Source organism: Sapajus apella, unplaced genomic scaffold (genome assembly GCF_009761245.1).
Source record: "Sapajus apella isolate SASKATOON/1434 unplaced genomic scaffold, GSC_monkey_1.0 scaffold37, whole genome shotgun sequence".
Taxonomy (NCBI): domain Eukaryota; kingdom Metazoa; phylum Chordata; class Mammalia; order Primates; family Cebidae; genus Sapajus; species Sapajus apella.
The window spans coordinates 21,521,426-21,538,442 of NW_022436977.1; the positions used below are offsets into that span (position 1 = coordinate 21,521,426).

The 17,017-nt window shown below is 44.4% G+C and overlaps 1 protein-coding gene across 5 annotated transcripts in view; it reads right to left on the reverse strand.

Moving 5' to 3' along the window:
* TUBGCP4 (tubulin gamma complex associated protein 4) overlaps nucleotides 1–17,005 on the reverse strand; it is a 54,163-nt gene extending 37,158 nt beyond the window's left edge. For 3 of the 5 annotated variants that reach the window (XM_032297701.1, XM_032297704.1, XM_032297700.1), the window contains exons 1-7: nucleotides 16,674–16,866; nucleotides 4,272–4,400; nucleotides 3,906–4,028; nucleotides 3,467–3,520; nucleotides 2,798–2,848; nucleotides 2,636–2,692; nucleotides 670–749 (exon numbers count right to left, since the gene is read on the reverse strand). In XM_032297701.1, coding sequence (XP_032153592.1) covers nucleotides 670–749; nucleotides 2,636–2,692; nucleotides 2,798–2,848; nucleotides 3,467–3,520; nucleotides 3,906–4,028; nucleotides 4,272–4,400; nucleotides 16,674–16,751 — 572 coding nt within the window. In that variant the 5' untranslated portion in view covers nucleotides 16,752–16,866. Of the gene's footprint in view, nucleotides 1–669; nucleotides 750–2,635; nucleotides 2,693–2,797; nucleotides 2,849–3,466; nucleotides 3,521–3,905; nucleotides 4,029–4,271; nucleotides 4,401–16,673 lie in introns of all 5 variants that reach the window. The other 2 variants (XM_032297702.1, XM_032297703.1) reach the window with 2 other exon arrangements.
* Between the last annotated feature and the right edge of the window lie 12 nt (nucleotides 17,006–17,017).

Consider the following 17,017-nt stretch of genomic DNA (forward strand, 5'->3'; position numbering starts at 1 on the left):
GTCTACATATATTTTTATACAGTTTAATCACAAGACAAATACAGTTTTGTATCAATTGTCAGTACATATTTATATAAAATATTTTACATGTTATAGTACCTACACTTTTAATGGCTTTATAGTCTAGCAAGTGAATATATCTTCATTTAAATTTTCTTATAGTGTTGGTTATTTTATAATTTTCTGATTAGTAGACAACAGTGCAATCAACATGTTTGCGCATATAGTTATTTTCTTCTATTAAATAATTTTGTTAGGATAAAATTTCTACAAGTGGCATCATGGGACTGTAAAGCATGAACATTTTTAAGGACCTTAGATTCGAAAATACCAGCTACTCAAATACACGTTTAGACATAGCAAGCAACATCTGGCACATGTAATGGAATTTCTGCAAGGATAACAGAGTCTAAACATTTAAAAAGATTGCCTCAAGGTCATCCAGGCAGCTAAATCCTGGCTTTCACACTCAACACTCTACAGCCCTTATTGCAATGCCTGAGCCATCATAAGAGTTACATAGGCTCCTCTGCTCATGGGGCTTTTTCTTTCCTGGTCATAACCTTCCCAAGAGGGAAACCTAAAATGACCTGAAAATAAAACAAGTGAGAAGTCAAATAATTTGACCACCCACCTCCACCACCAATTCCCAGTTAAGCCATGACTTACTTTTCCAGAGCACTTCGAACAGGAGGCAACCCCCCACAGCTGTGTTTGTAGACTGTTTCCAGGATTTGACAACCATGAATCTGTGGAATATACAGCCTTGTCAGACTGGATTCCTTTCTAATAGTCCATGCAAGACAAATCCATATTCCATATTCAACCAAGAGGGCCCAATCTAGAAGAGATTGGGGATAAACTTTCTCCTAAGATTTACACATAGTGGTTCTCAAAGAGGGACCTCTCCCATCAGTAGCAGTATCACCTGGGGACTTATTAGCTATGCAAACTCTTGGTTAGAGCCCAGCACTCAAGTGTTTCCACAAGCCCTCCAGGTGATTGTAATGCACAGTAAAGTGTGAGAACCAGCACTCTTAAAGAAGCCAGAATCATTTAAGAGTTGTAACACCAAAGCCAAGGAAAGCTCTTTAATTCAAGGTAAGGCCCAATGCAGCTACTACTAAGGTATATACTTTTTCAAAAATCTTCTGCCTCTATGTTCTTCAGGCTTTTATTTTTACCACTTTGAGGTATAATTTACCACAAAATTCACCTGTTTTAAGCATACTAATCAATAATTTTTTGTAAATTTCAAACACTGTGCAACCATTACCACAACCCAGTTTTATAACATTCCCATTACTCCACAATGCCCCTTTGTACCTGTTTGCAATCAATCTCCATTCTTACCCTCAGCCTAGACTCTTGACCGCTCAATTTTTAAAAACTCTGTAGAGCCTTGGTATACTAGTTTCTCTACCACCATCCTGGCAGGAAGATTCATCCATCTGCAATCCCCCTATTTTCCACTCTCCTTCCTGTAGCCAGTGGAAGCTGAAGGCCAACTGAGACATGCGGCTAGGCCTGGCTCCCTTATGCTGTCCTTGCTAACTCTACTTGCCTAGAAGATCCTCTTTTATTTTGGGAGATAGTTTAATCTAGTGGTTAACATGGTTAACAGCACACTCTTTGGAGCCAGATAGAGCTGGGATATAAACCCATTTACTACTATCTGTTTGACTCTGAGCACACCCCTTAACCTACTTAGCCCTTTAGAGGATTGCGTGTGATAATGTATTTGAAGCACAGTGTCTAGTACACAGTAAGTACATAGTAAAAGCCGAATGTTGTTATTTGATCAGGGCAATCAGCTTTGAAGGGCCAATGAGCACCCACTACTGGCCTTACTGGCACAGCATAAATGTAGCAGAGCACTTGTTTCTACACTTAAACAGTAAAAAATGATACAGAAATATGGCAGATTAATATAACTAGTAAACCAGTTAATCAAAATGAACACCCCTAATAAGCTAGGCACAAATAAGGAGCTTAAAAAATGAAGACTTGAGCTAAAGATGTTTAATCCATTTGTCCACTTGGGTCCAACTGTGGACCAATTCACTAGGACAGCTGATTCGTCTTCTAATATGAAATCTCAAAGCAATTATTCCTCAGAATTAACTCTGCCCAGAAAGACATTCTCCTGACATTGGAGGCCCTAACTTCTCAATACACCAGATAAAACCTTGTGATAAGAATAGACATATTTAATAAACATCTGGCTTTCACTCACTGATTTCATAATTCTCAGAAAACTGCCAGCACACCAACCATATTACCTTCTTACTAAGAATTACCTTGCTGCCTCTCATCAAGATCCACACCCAACAGTTCCAAACCCTTACTGCAGGTTCCTCTCACCTGCAAACATCCACAGCACTTTTTTTCTTACCCCAACAACATTCTTGGGTACAACTATTTCCTCTACCTTCTGGACCAGGAGGTGTTTAAGGTCAGTGTCATATTTTTGCATTCCTGACACTTACCATGATACACAAGCAGTTATTGTTAAACGAGTACATGAATAAAAACTACTAAAAACTAGGGTCTTCGAAAAAGAATGTAAGGCAAAATTAATTAGTAATATTCCCTCAGTGCTTAGCAGAGCAAAAGGAATAAGGAAAGTTCTCACCTTTTGACTTTTAATTTGTTCTACTACAACCATCACAGAGGGAAAAAGAAGCTGGAACTGCAAAGTAGAGAAAGGGGATGTAATCAAATGTAAGAGGGAAAACATCAACTCGGGAAATACTTTTGTTTCTAAATAGTTGAACTTAAGAGAAAATGGCAATACCACACAACAGTCAAGATCCAGTATCCTATGGCAATTTGATGTCGAAGTTCGCTGCAGATAGGAAGAGGATGGGAGAGAAAAGCAGTTTCTTTTCTTTTTTTTTGTTTTTGTTTTGAGACACAGTCTCACTGTCACCCAGACTGGAGTATAGTGGTGGGATCCCAGCTCACTGCAACCTCCACCCCCAGGTTCAGGCGATTCTCATGCCTCAGCCTCCTGAGTAGCTGAGATTACAGGCACATGCCACCACACCCAGCTATGTTTAGTAGAGATGGGGTTTCGCCATGTTGGCCAGACTGGTCTCAAACTCCTGACCTCAAGTGATCCAACTGCCTCAGCTTCCCAAAGTGCTGGGATTACAGGTGGGCATTGCCATGCCCAGCCGGGTAGCAGTTTCTATTTCTGAGGCTGGGATGCTTGTTAATACTGATGTCAACATAGAGGATTAACATTAGCATATAATATTAACATTAGCATATAATATCAGACATTAAGTTTTAACTACATTTGGAAACAGTTTTGATCTAGTAAAGCACATAAAACGCACAAAATATAAAATGTTGGGCTCTGAATCCAAAAGAAAAGAAGTTCTCAAAAACAGTGTCATAAATTAGATTATTCTGACACTATCAACAGATTCCAAGGCATTTGGTTATTTGGGCAGCATACCTGGTCTAGGGAGTAGTTGACATGTGATATGGAGAGATGGGGATCACCCAGGAACTGCAATAAAAAAACGCTGTGATTAGGGCTCCACACAAAGTATTTCAAATCTATTTGATCTACGAAAATGAGAAGAGAATCTGATAATGGGCTAAGTGTTAGTTTTAGGCTATCAAGAATTGATAATTTAATCATGTTATTAATCCTGATTTTCAGGCCATAAAGAAACCAAGCCAGGGCTCTTATAAACTCACTAAAGAGTCTGTCATGATCTGTGAGCCACTCCGATCACAGGTTGGGCAATCAGAGAAAGATCACTGTAGCCTCCAGCCATGCAAGAAAATGTTTACTCTTAACTATCTGACCTTACCAAAGGGCATTTCAGATTCAAGAACATGCTCGCTCTATTGTCCCAAAAGTGTTTCCTGTATCTCCTCCTTCTTACCTCTTGTTCCAAATCAAGTAGTGCTTGGCGGTAAGGCTGCAAAACAGAATCCAGTCCCGTGCAGAAGGCCCTCAGGTAGATTCCATGTAACCCACCTTGGCCCTGCTGAGATGGATGGTGATCCTGAAATCAAACAAACAGAAGCCAACTTGTCAGCTCAAGCCATGAAACCTGAGAAAGACATTATGAGGCTTGTTTCTTTTAAGAGTTATACAAACAAACCAACTACAGATCTTGCCTTCACTTGAAAATTTCCAGTAATGAGAAATCCATAACTTATTTCACACGAATTACTGATAAATTGACGGAAAGCTTGATATAGCTCCTGCCCTCTATAAGTGTACACTCTCTAAGAACAGGACCCACCTGTTGTTGCACATGGCCGGTGTACTGTTCAATGAACTCAGTGAAGCGAATATAGTCTGTGCCGAGCCGGCAAAGTCGATTCAGGACACTGGTCTCACTTGGGTGAAGGAAAGGGAAGTCTTGTGAAACCTGCAGAAAGAGGAACGCTGCCGAAAACACTGATGCCTGCCAGTCACTGCTCCAACTTCCAGGTGCTTCAAATGCTTGATACTATGCATTTATCTTTTTCTTTCTCAAGATGTCCACTTAAAGATGTTAAGTTCTGGATAACAATGTATTTCCAAACCACTTCAACAGGGTTCCCTATCCCTGACCCAATTATTTGCTTCTTAAAATAGGTAACACATGCTAAATAATTTAAACAATACAAAATGGTTGGCCGGGCGTGGTGGCTCAAGCCTGTAATCCCAGCACTTTGGGAGGCCGGGGCGGGTGGATCACGAGGTCAAGAGATCGAGACCAACCTGGTCAACATGGTGAAACCCCGTCTCTACTAAAAATACAAAAAATTAGCTGGGCATGGTGGCACGTGCCTGTAATCCCAGCTACTCAGGAGGCTGAGGCAGGAGAATTGCCTGAACCCAGGAGGCGGAGGTTGCGGTGAGCCGAGATCACGCCATTGCACTCCAGCCTGGGTAACATGAGTGAAACTCCGTCTCAAAAAAAAGAAAAAGAAAAAAAAAAAAAAAAGGTGTACATTAAAAATAAGTCAACCTCCCAGAACCAGCCACTGTTACCTGCTTCTTATGCAATCTTCCAGTGATGGTCTATAAGGCTATGGCGGTTTTAACCTGGTTGCAACAAAGTCTCTTCAGCAATATTGCTTAAATGGGTCTGCAGGTTCCATGGGTTTATCTGACATATTCTTAGGATTTACAAATTCTCTATAAAAGTTTTAATTGTTTTCATTCCATTAAAAGTCTAAAATTAAGCATATTATTATCTGTAAAAGTACCTTATGTAAGGTTTATTGCCGAGTTTAAACTGAGGAAACTAAGGCCAGTATAAGAAAACGAAAATCCAATTTATTCAGCTCCCGGGCGAGTTTCCATGGTCCCGGGGAAAGGGGCCAGGGAAGCCGCGCCAACTTCCTGGGGCGTGGGGCTTTTATGGCTAGGAGGAATGAGCAACAGCTGGGTGCTCTGATTGACTCCAGGGGAGCGGGATTGAGACGGGGCGGGCCGCTATTGGTTGGCAGGTTGTTGGGCGGGTTTTCCGGTGGGAGAGCCAGCCAGGAGCCTTGCATCGGCTGGAGCCTTCCAGGGGAGCCATGCGGCAGAGCTAGGTGCCGGGTGCAGAGCCTGGTGCTGGGTGCAGAGGTGGGTGTGTCCAACCTCCCTGCGAGGCAACCAGCCTTACACCTTATAACTGGCCATATAAATTTAGAGTGTATATTTGCATTTGTATTTTTAATTTAAATGAAAGCCAAATATGCCATATATAAAGGTTTCACAGCAGTTTAGGTAGAAAAAAGTATTGGGAAAATATATTCATTCAACCAACTTTTAAAAAGTGATAAAACATATGTAAAAAAATCTATAATTTTAACTATTTTAAGTATATAGTTCAGTGGTGTAAAATACATCCACACTATTGTGCAACCATCACCACCATCCATCTCCAGAACTTTCTTGTTTGCCCCAACTGAAACTTCGTATCCAGCTCCTGCCAAACACCACATTACTGCCCCTGATTTTTGTTAGGGGCAGCTGACGCCCCACTCTGATTGCTCTGCAGCTGCATTCCTATCTAGGCACCACAGCAAGGCCACCAGACACACTACAATTGAGCAAAGCCTGATTATAGCCATCTGGGCAGCACAGGGGAGGTCACAGAAAACAAATCTTTCTTTAAATTCTAATTTATGCATACCAGTAAAATCCTGTTTCTTTAAAACTGCCACAAGTCACAGGATGATGTATTGTAAGTCTGTCACAAGCTGACAAACTATCTTTGTGCTTGTTACAAGCTGATAGATTATCTCAATCCTGAAACTCCCTTATGCCCCTCTCACCCCATATGAACCCCAAAAAAGCCTTGTTTTGTAGGCTTAGGGCTGCCTCCTCTAATTGTCATGGAGCAGCCCAGCAGATTAATAAAACTTGCTTGCTTGACATTGGGTCTACTCTCCTTTCTCGTGACTAACCTTACATTTGGGTTCCGAATTCTACATTTTTGGTGCCAAAATCTGGGAAGGGGTAGGCTTTGGCGCACTCTCGCACTCGTGCTGGCTCGCTCTCTTGTCTCCCTCTGCTTCTATCCCTCCCTTCCTCCCTCTCCTATCACCCCACTCCTGGCTACCCTCCCCTTCCGGAACCTGCAGGAGACCCGGAGGATCTCCCAGACTCTCCCATTGCTGGCAACCCCATCTGCCATCAGAGCCTCCACTGAGGTAAGTAAGAGAGACTCCTGCAGATAACCCAGAACCCTTGACCGTCTCTGCCTTCCCCAAATGCAGTGCTGGGGTCAAGGGCTTCCTCTGGCCTCCAGGCCTCTGGTTCCTCTGTTTCAGGGATTCCTGACTTGGCAGCTACCTCTTCTATTCCACACAAGGCCTCAAGGTTAGAGGAAACCCTCTCCCGCTGTCTTTGTCATCAGTAGTCTCTTCTTCCTCTATCTCCCTCCCCCATTTCCTATGGAAGCCTCTCAGTCCACCCCTCCCAAAACTACCCGCCTTGGGTGTCTGCTGCATAATCTCAATGCTCTCAGCCTCTGTTCAGAGGTCCATCCTAAAAGGCTTATCTTTTACTGCAATATCACTTGGCCTCAATACAGATTAGACAATGGCTCCCAATGGCCCGAATATGGCACTTTTAATTTCAATATACTTACAGACCTAGACAACTTTTGCCATGGCAATGGGAAATAGTCTGAGATTCCTTATGTTCAGGCTTTCTTCACTCTCTGTAGCAGTCCTTCCCTCTGCCAGTCCTGTACTACTTTCCAAATCCTCACATGTTCCAAACCCAACTTGCCCCTGTCACCCTCCCCACAGCCGTGGCCAACAACTCATCTCCTGCCACTCTCCCCACAGCCCCAGCTGATGACTCCTCTTCCTTGGGTCTGCTGATTTTCCTCCTCCTAGATTGCATCATAATCCCCCAACAAAGCATCACGATCCTCCACCGTATGCTCCCGCTATGGCCCTACCCCTCTCTCCTTCTCTCTCCAACCACCCCGCTTCTGACTCTGAGTCCTCCCTGTCCCCACCCCTTACCCGCTCTTGAGCCCAACATGCCCATCAACCAGCTCCCTTGCTTCCCCTCTGGGAGGTATCAAGGGCTGAAGGGATTGTCTGTGTCCACATCCCCTTCTCCCTGTCCAATCTCTCCAAAATTGAAAAACATCTCGGGTCCTTCTCCTCCAATCCCAATACCTATATCAAAAAATTTAAATAGCTAACAGAGTCTTATGAACTCACTTGGCATGATCTCTATATTATCCTCTCTTCTACCCTCCTTCTAGAAGAGAGGGAAAGAGTGTGGCTCACAGCCCAGGCACATACCGACCATCTTCATCAGCAAGATCCTACTAAGCCTGTAGGAGACGCTGTTGTCCCCCAGGAAGAGCCTTCCTGGGAGTGCCAACCCACGGACCCCGGCCGGGTGTCACATAACCACATAATTACTTGCCTTATTGTAGGCCTTAACAAATCTGCCCATAAGGCAGTGAATTTTTAAAAACTCAAAGAAATTTCCCAAAAAGCAGATGAAAATCCTCCCTAATTCCTTTACCGCCTTATAAAGGCTCTCCAAAAAATATACTCGCATTGACCTGCCTTCCAAGAAGGAACTATTGTTCTTAATACCCATTTTATCTCCCAGTCTGCCCCCAATATCGGGCACAAACTTAAAAAGGCTTAAGATGGCCCTCAAAACTCCACAAGACCTCTTTAACCTGGATTTCAAAGTCTTCAATAACAGGGATGAGCTAACTAAATTACATAAAGCCCAAAGAGATCATGTTAAATACCGGCTTCTAGCTGCTGCTATCCATCAGCCTAGCCATAGTACCCAGGCCTTGTTTTAAATGAGGCAAAGAAAGCCACTGGGTGTGGGCATGTCCTAACCCCTGAGTGCCAAAAAGCTCTTGCCCAGTCTGCACCTCAGAGTCACCACCCCTTCAATAAGACAAATGGTGAAGAATCACTTGCACTCCCACGGCTCCTTGGCCTAGCTGCTGAAGACTGACGAGGCCCAGGGCCCCCGGCCCCATCTGCCATCACTGCATCAAAGCCCAGGGATAACTCTACTAGTAGCAGGTAAGCCAATCTCTTTTTTAATCAATACGGTGGCCACCTACTCGGCTTTGCCTGAATTCTCAGGATCCACTCATCCCCCTCAGGTCTTAGCTGTGGGAGTTGACTGACTCATCTCGTGCCCATGCACCACTAGACCTTTTACTTGTTTCCTATTTGATACTGTTTTCTCACACTCTTTATCATGCCTCGTTATCCTACCTGCATCCTAGGCAGAGACCTCCTAACCAAATTCAAAGCTTCCATCACCTTCTTCTGTTCCCTACAACCGGATTTTCTCCTACTCTTCTCCACTACCATGCCAGTCTTCTACCCCTCCAGCCCTCCACCCCTCCCCCCAATATCCACTCCCCTCTTCTCGTTAATCCAATAGTGTAGGATACCATTACCTCCTCTCTAGCAGTTCACCATGATTCCATCAAAGTCCAGCTAAAAGACTCCTCCAAATTTCCTGTCTCTCAGCATCCCATTTCATTAACCTATCTAAAAGGCTTATGGCCTTTTAGGTCATAAACAGACTCCTCTCACAAGGCCACCTTAGGCCAACTCATTCTCCATATCTCTGGGCTATCAATCAGGTGGTCCCTCCCATTAATCTGGTAGTTCCCAACCACTATAAGCTCCTTTCCCTCATCCCTCCAGACACAACCCATTACAATGTAATAGACCTAAAAGATGCCTTTTTAAGCCATTCCTCTTCACCCAAACTCCCAAAATCTCTCTGCTTTCACATGGACTCACCTTGAAAACCTCCAGTCACGACAACTTACTTGGACAGTCCTCTCCCAAGGCTTTAGAGATAGCCCCCATTTCTTTGGACAGGCTCTAGCTCAAGACTTCGCCTCCCTAGACCTCTCCCCTAGCCAGCTCCTCTAGTATGTGGACAACTTCCTCCTCTGTAGCCCCTCCCTAAAGGACTCTCAGACTCACATTATTACCCTTCTAAACTTTCTTGCTAATAAAGGATATAATGTTTCCCCCTCCAAAGCACAACTCTCCACTCCAACAATGATGTACTTAGGAGTCCAGCTCTCCCCAGGGGCCCCAGCCATAACCCCAGCATGGGCAGCACTAATAGATAGCCTGCCCCCACCCACCTCTAAAGGTGAAATCCTTTCTTTCCTAGGACTAGAAGGCTTCTTCAGAATATGGATTTCCAATTTTGCCCTCCTAGCCCACCCCCTCTATAAAGCAGCTAAAGGCCCTCTCAATGAGCCCCCAAAATCCTTCTCACAACATAATCCTTAGCTTCCATAAACTTAAAGCTGCCCTTGTAACCCCTCCTGCTCGATCTTTGTCCGATATCTCTCAGCCCTTCACTGTGTACACGGCTGAAAACCATGAAATAACCCTGGGTGTCCTTGGCCAACAAAAAGGAAGTTATCCCTCCTTTGCTCCCATAGCTTACCTATCTAAATAACTAGACAACACTGTCCGAGGGTGGCCGACCTGCCTCAGAGCCCTAGCAGCAGGAGCCACCCTAGCCTTAGAAAGCAAAAAAAACCCTAACATACAGTCAAGACACTACAATCCACAGCCCACATAATCTACAAGATGTCCTCTCCTCTCAAGCACTTTCACCTTCTCGTATCCAACTACTCATGCCCTCTTCCTTAAAAACCCTGAGTTCCCCTCTCTCCAAAAGTGCTCCCCTCAATCCTGCATCTCTACTTCCAGTATCTTCCTCCTCTCCCACCCACAACTGCACTGAAATCCTTAATCACCTATAGCCTCATTTCCCTAATATCTCCCCTGAACCTCTCCCCATCCTGACGACCAGTTATTTGTAAATGGCTCTTCTTCCAAGTCAGTCAACTCCCATAAAATCGCTAGGTTTGCAGTCGTCTACCTTAACCAAATAATTAAGGCTAAACCCCTGGCCCTGGGGACCTCCTCCCAAAAGGCAGAACTTATAGCTCTCACCAGGGCCCTAACCCTCTCCAAAGGCAAACCAGTCAACATTTTTATTGACTCCAAATATGCCTATCACATTCTCTATTCTCACGCCACCATCTGGCAAAAGAGAAAATTTCTTATTGCCAAAGGAACCCCCATCACTAATGGGCCCCTTACTTACCAACTCCTCCAAGCTGCACACCTCCCGGCTAAAGCAGGAGTTACACACTTTCAAGGACATCAAACAGGGTCAGATAAAATCTCAAGAGGAAACAGAGGCAGACGAGGTAGCAAAAAAAGCCCCCTTTTCTTCTGCCCCTGCCCCTCTCCTCTTTATCCCCACAATGCGACCCCAATATTCCCCCACTGAAAGAGCTTCACTGCCACAACAAAAAGCCACCTCCCCATACAACCTCTCTCAACTCCTTCCCCCAGATACAAACTCCAATTCTTCCTCAAGTTCCTTTTAGTAGCCCCACTGCCTCTGCTCCCTCAGAGTCCCTTCTCACTTCTACAAGGCTCGAAAGATCTCTCAGTCTCACTCCCTCCTTGTTACTGCGCTCCAACTCTACACTTGCTTCCTGTTGCAGGACCTGTTGTTCCTTTTCCTCTACTGCCTACTCAGCTACCCTAATTTCTCAGCCCTGGGACCATATTCCCATTCGCTGTTCATACACCGTCCAAAAGGCTCTGCCTTTGTAGATAGAGCCCTCACCCTCGCTGGGAACTATCCCGCTGCCCTCGCTAACAACTACCAAACTTCTCTCCACATACACTACCAATTACAACAGCGCAAAACTCCCTCACCCAGCCACCCAAGGTCCCATAACCCTCCACACCACAAAACTTGGCCAAGCCCCCTTATGTGTCGCCTTTTCCAAAGGACACATACATGTAGGCACCATCCCTCCCTCTGCCTGTGGCTCAACTCAAACCATCTCTTACACCTCTTCCCATACCTCACTCCAAGTAGATTATTCAGTTTCCCCTGAAGCCAATAGCCTCTTTACCCAGCCCCTCCGCATTTCCTCCCATCTTGCCTCTCAAACATGGAAACCCCTTCCCCAAACAGGAGTTCTCAAAGGGGTCTCTCTCTCCTCCTCAACTCTGAGTTGCTGAGTCCCTTCAAACGAGGCGCCTACAAACTCCAACACCTATTCTCAATCCACTTGTTTTCGTCAACACTGCAGGCATCTTCTTTCTCTGCAGATCCACAACCTACTTCTGGTCTCCCTACCAGCCGGACAGGTACTTGTACCCTCGTCTACCTTACCCCCAACATTAACCTTGTCTCTCCAAACCAAAGACTCCCTGTCCTTGCTACATTACATGCCTGTTCAAAAAGAGCAATACAGTTCATTCCCTTATTAGTAGACCTTGGAGTCACAATTACTGTCAAGTTGGAAGCAGGAAGCCTAGGAACCTCATTATATTTCCAGTCACTCTACGGAGACTTCCAATCATCACTAGAAAAAATAGCAAACTCTTATCACTCACCTCCAAAACCAACTAGACTCTGTAGCAGCAGTCATCCTACAAAATCAGAGAGGCCTAGACCTCCTCACTGCTGAAAAAGGAGGTCTGTGCCTTTTAAATAAACAATGATGTTTCTACCTCAATGAATCTGGGCTAGTACGGGATGCTATCAAAAGCTCAAAGACCGAGCACAAAAACTTAAATTCTACCCGGCCCCAGTGGTTCTGTAACCCCTGGGCAACCTGGCTACTGGCCCTCCTAGGTCCTGCCATAACCCTTTTCTCCCTTTTAGCATTTAGTCCCTGCCTCTTACGACTCCTCGCCCAGTTTTTACAGGACTGTATTAAAGCTTTCGCCCATGGGACAATACAAGATATGATGCTGCTCCAAGAATACTAACAGCTCCAGGAACAACAATTCCTACTATCTAGCCTCCCTCGGCCCAAATGTTGAGCGTGGCCCCTATCCAGCAAGAAGCAGCCAGATGACAATGGCGCCCCTCTTCTATTAACTATTAAAAGGCTGGCCTGTTAGGGGCAGCTGACCCCCACTCTGATTGCTCTGCAGCTGCATTCCTATCTAGGCACCACAGCAAGGCTGCCAGATACACTACGATTGAGCAAAGCCCGATTACAGCCACCTGGGCAGCGCCGCGGGGGAGGTCATGGAAAACAAAACTGTTTAAATTCCGGTTTTACACATACCTGTAAAATCCTGTGTTTTTTAAACTGCCACCACAAAAGTCCCCAGATGATGTACTGTAAGTCTGTCACAGCTGACAAACTATCTTTGTGCCTGTTACAAGCTGACAGATTAGCTCAGTCTTGAAAATCCCTTATGCTCCTCTCAACCTATATAAACTCCTTGTTTTTTAGGCCCGGGGCTATCTCTTCTAATTGTTAGGGAGCAGCCCAGCAGATTAATAAAACTTGTTTGCCTGACGTAGGGCTTACTGTCTTTTCTTTCTGCTAACCTTACAATTTTAACTACTCTAGCTACCTTACATAAGTGGAACCATTTAGGCCGGGCATGGTGGCTCACTCCTGTAATCCTAGCACTTTGGGAGGCCAAGGCGGGTGGACCACGTGCGGTCAGGAGTTACAGACCAGCATGGCCAACGTGATGAAACCCCGCCTCTACTAAAAATACAAAAAGCCGTGTGTGGTGGCAGGTGCCTGTAATCCCAGCTAGGCTGAGGCACGAGAATTGCTTGAACCTGGGAGGTGGTGGTTGCAGTGAACCAAGATTGCGCCACTGCCCTCCAGCCTGGGCAACAGAACATGACTCTGTCTCAAAAACAACAACAACAACAACAGTGGAATCATTACTTGTCCTTTTGTGACAGGCTTATTTTAGTTCATCCATGTTGTAGCATGTGCCAGAATTTCTTTCCTTTTTAAGGCTGAATAATACTTCCTTGTATGTTTATACCACATCTCAATTACCTATTGGTCCCTCCATTAACACTTGCTTCCACCTTTCAGCTACTGTGAATAATGCTTGGTGAACATGGGTGTACAAATACCTGCTGGGTCCCTGTTTTCACTTCTTTTGGGATATACTCAGAAGTGGAAGTGCTAGATTATATGGTAATTTTATATTTAATTTTTTTTTAAGAGACAAGCTTTCACTCTGTCACCCAGACTGGGGTACAGTGGTGGGTTCATAGCTCACTGTAACATGAACCCCTAGGTTCAACCAATTCTCCCACCTCAGTCTCCAGAGTAGCTAGGACTACAGGCACGTGTCACCATGCCCAGCTAATTTAAAAAAAAATTTTTGTAGAGATGGAGTCTTGCTCTGTTGTGCATGCTAGCCTCAAATTCCTGGCATTAACTGATCCTTCAGCCTCACCCTCCCAAAGTGCTGAGATCACAGGTGTGAGCCGTGTGCCTGGCCTTTATTTAATTTTTTGAAGAACTGCCATACCATTTTCCACAATGGCTGTACCATTTCACATTTCCATTACTATATCTCAGATACTGTGCTAATACTTTGATATAAAAGAGTGAACAAAATCAGATACAGTTAATGCTCCAAATGAACTTGGCATATTATAAATGGGTGGATATATAAGATAGATTATATGTGGATGTCATCTTTATATGACAGTAAATGTGGTGGCAAATAGGCAAAGAAGAATTTTTCTGTTACGGAGTCCATAGAAAATTGATTAGGAATCAATTAATGTAGATTTTAATGACACAATGCTAATCACATCGTCAAGTTAGTAACTTAAGAGGTAGCACAACACCTGGTCTTAAGAACCTGGTCTCTGGAGACTGACTGCCTGGGTTTGAATCCCTGTGTTGCCTCTTGCTTGAAAGCTCAGGCAAGTTACCATACCTCTCTGTGCTTCAGTTTTCAGATGTACAAACTGAAGAAAATAATTGTGAGGATTAAATAAGTTAATAAGCACATGTCCCAAGCACATAGCCAGTGCTCAATACACATAAGCAATTTTGTATTATTAACAAGCAGCTCTACCAGTTATCCAATGATACCATTATTAAAATTGGCATTTAAGCATTTCTTTTTGGCAGAGCTTTCAAAAAGTTCAATCTCTAATTATTCTGAAACAGCAAAATACCTTGAAGTTACTGATACCATTCTATACAACATACTTACATGAACAGGCTGAGAAATCCTGAATTAGAGTAATGGTCATTTGAATATATTGATTTGGTAGTTTTGTTTACTTTTAATTTATAAGAATATTTGATTTTATAGTTGTTTAACAGCATTATGCTTGAGTTTATACCTAGCTTGAGTATATATTATATTCAATATTATAATAATTTTCATCAGCACTTGGCACTCATGACAACTGTTCCCTTTATTCAAATGTAAAAGACACCGCTCTGCAAAAAGTATGTAATATTTGCTGTCTTTGTCTTCTTCTATCAATAGCTAAACACTTGCTATGTGGCAGAAAATGTGCTATGGTCTTTGCTCCCATGGGCAACCTATGAGGGAGAAAGATTTATAAACAGGTAACAACAATACATTATAAAAATTGTGACAAATCCTATAAGGGAAATAAACAAGTTGATAGAGAATAATGGCATTAGGGGAGGATGCTTAATTTAAAGATGTGGCCAGAGGAAGTTTTTCTGATAAAGTGACTTTAAAGCTGAGACCTTAAGGATGAAAAGCTAGAAAATACATGTTTGAGAATTTTTCATACAAAAGAAAGGAAGGGAAAAGATGAATTACTTGTGGCTGTCTCCCCCACCCCCTCCCTAGCTATCTTTCCCTTACTGTGTTACCTCTTTTCATTTTGGACGATCAGGCACACACACACTTCCTGAATACTATCCTCCTACATGCCTGGCATTGTACTAAAGTTCTATGGAGAAAAGCGAAACATCGACTTAGTCTTCAAAGACCTAACAGGTCAAAAGTAACAATTCAAACTCCACCAGGCAAATCTTCACCTCACTTATTTTTTTCAAAAATTCACGTAGGCAGGGGGTGGTGGCTCAAGCCTGTAATCCCAGCACTTTGGGAGGCTGAAGTGGGCAGATCACTTGAGGTTAGTAGTTCAAGACCAGCTTGGCCAACATGGTGAAACCTTGTCTCTACTAAAAATACAAAACTTCGCCAGGAAAAATGGCAGGTGCCTGTAATCCCAGCTACTGGGGAGGTTGAGGCAGGAGAATTGCTTGAACCTGGGAAGCGGAGGTTGCAGTGAGCCAAGAGGGTGCCATTGCACTCCTGCCTGGGCAATACAGTGACTCACTCTAAAAATAAAATAAAAAAATAAAAAAAATTCACCTAAACTCCCTAACTCCAAATACACATTCATAAATAATAACAAAGGAATCTGTTTGATTTACAGGTTTTATAGACTAAGAATGTACCTTTTCTGCTCTTCCAGTCCATATTGCAAATTCTCCTAGCAACAGGCATGTCTTCATGATCAGTTGGACCTAGATTTCAATCTTGCTATTACCAGGACTAGCCAGCATAAAGTTCTCTGACCTTCAGTTTGATCATTTGTTAACCAGTAGAAACAATACCTAAGTTACTAAATTATTGAGAACATTAGATTATATTACTGGAAGCAGAAGCAGGTAAGAGTAGTTCAAACACTGAAGCCAGACAGGCTTGGGTTCAAAACTAAGCTCTGTTAATTACTAGCTATGTGATCCCGGTAGTTATTTGACATTCTAAACCTAGGTTAATCCGTAAAATGGATATAGGCGGTTGTGAGGATTAAATAAGATAATGTATATACGGACCATCATACATTCCTGGTTACACGAAGGCTCCCTTCTAAGTTCTTTATCTAGTGCAGAAATTTCCTGGTAAAGGAGTAATGAGGGAAACATCACACCCTCTCCATTTCATTTCTTCATTCTACAAACTTTACTTAACGCTTTCCATGAGTTTGGGAGCTGTGTATTTGGAGCAGTCCTTTAAAACTCAAACAATGCATGCGTGAAAATAAATAGGAGAAAGTGCCTCCCACACTTCTATATCATTTCCCAGCAACTGTCACTCAGACACCTCGACCTCAGGCCTTTTCCTCGCCCCGCCAGAGGCTGGGCTCTTCGAGGTCTGCCCTCCGTTTTCCAGCCTAAGCCCGGCCTCTCCAGGCGTCACATCAGCGTTCACCCTAAGGGACTGCCCTCCAGTCACCTGTCCAGGGACACACCCCCAGCTCTGCAAGCCCCGCCCGCTCGGTCCCTCAGCCTCATCCCCCAGGCGCTGGCTCAGGTCCGCCGCTCCAGCTCTCCCTGGTTCCCGCGCTCTGCGCCGGACAGTACCTGCAGGCCACTCCGCTTGTTCCAGGTGAAAATGGACCCAGGGTACCCGCTCAGAGCCAAGAGCAGTTCGTGGATCATTCCCGCAGCCGACCTCGAGTCCCTGGATACGTCACCCCCTCCTCCAGCGCCCCTCCAGGCGACCACGAGAGGAGTGCTCCCCTTTCCACACTCGCACCGGCCCCTGGGTCGTGTGGTTTGTCCCGAATCAACCCGCTGAGACAACCAATGCGGCAGAGCGGACCGGAAGCCGGGAAGGGGTCACGGCCGAGTCCCGGAAGTTCGGCGGCTCTACGGGGCCCACCAGCTACTCCCGCCGCAGCTCTGCGGAGACTGAGTAGCGGTAG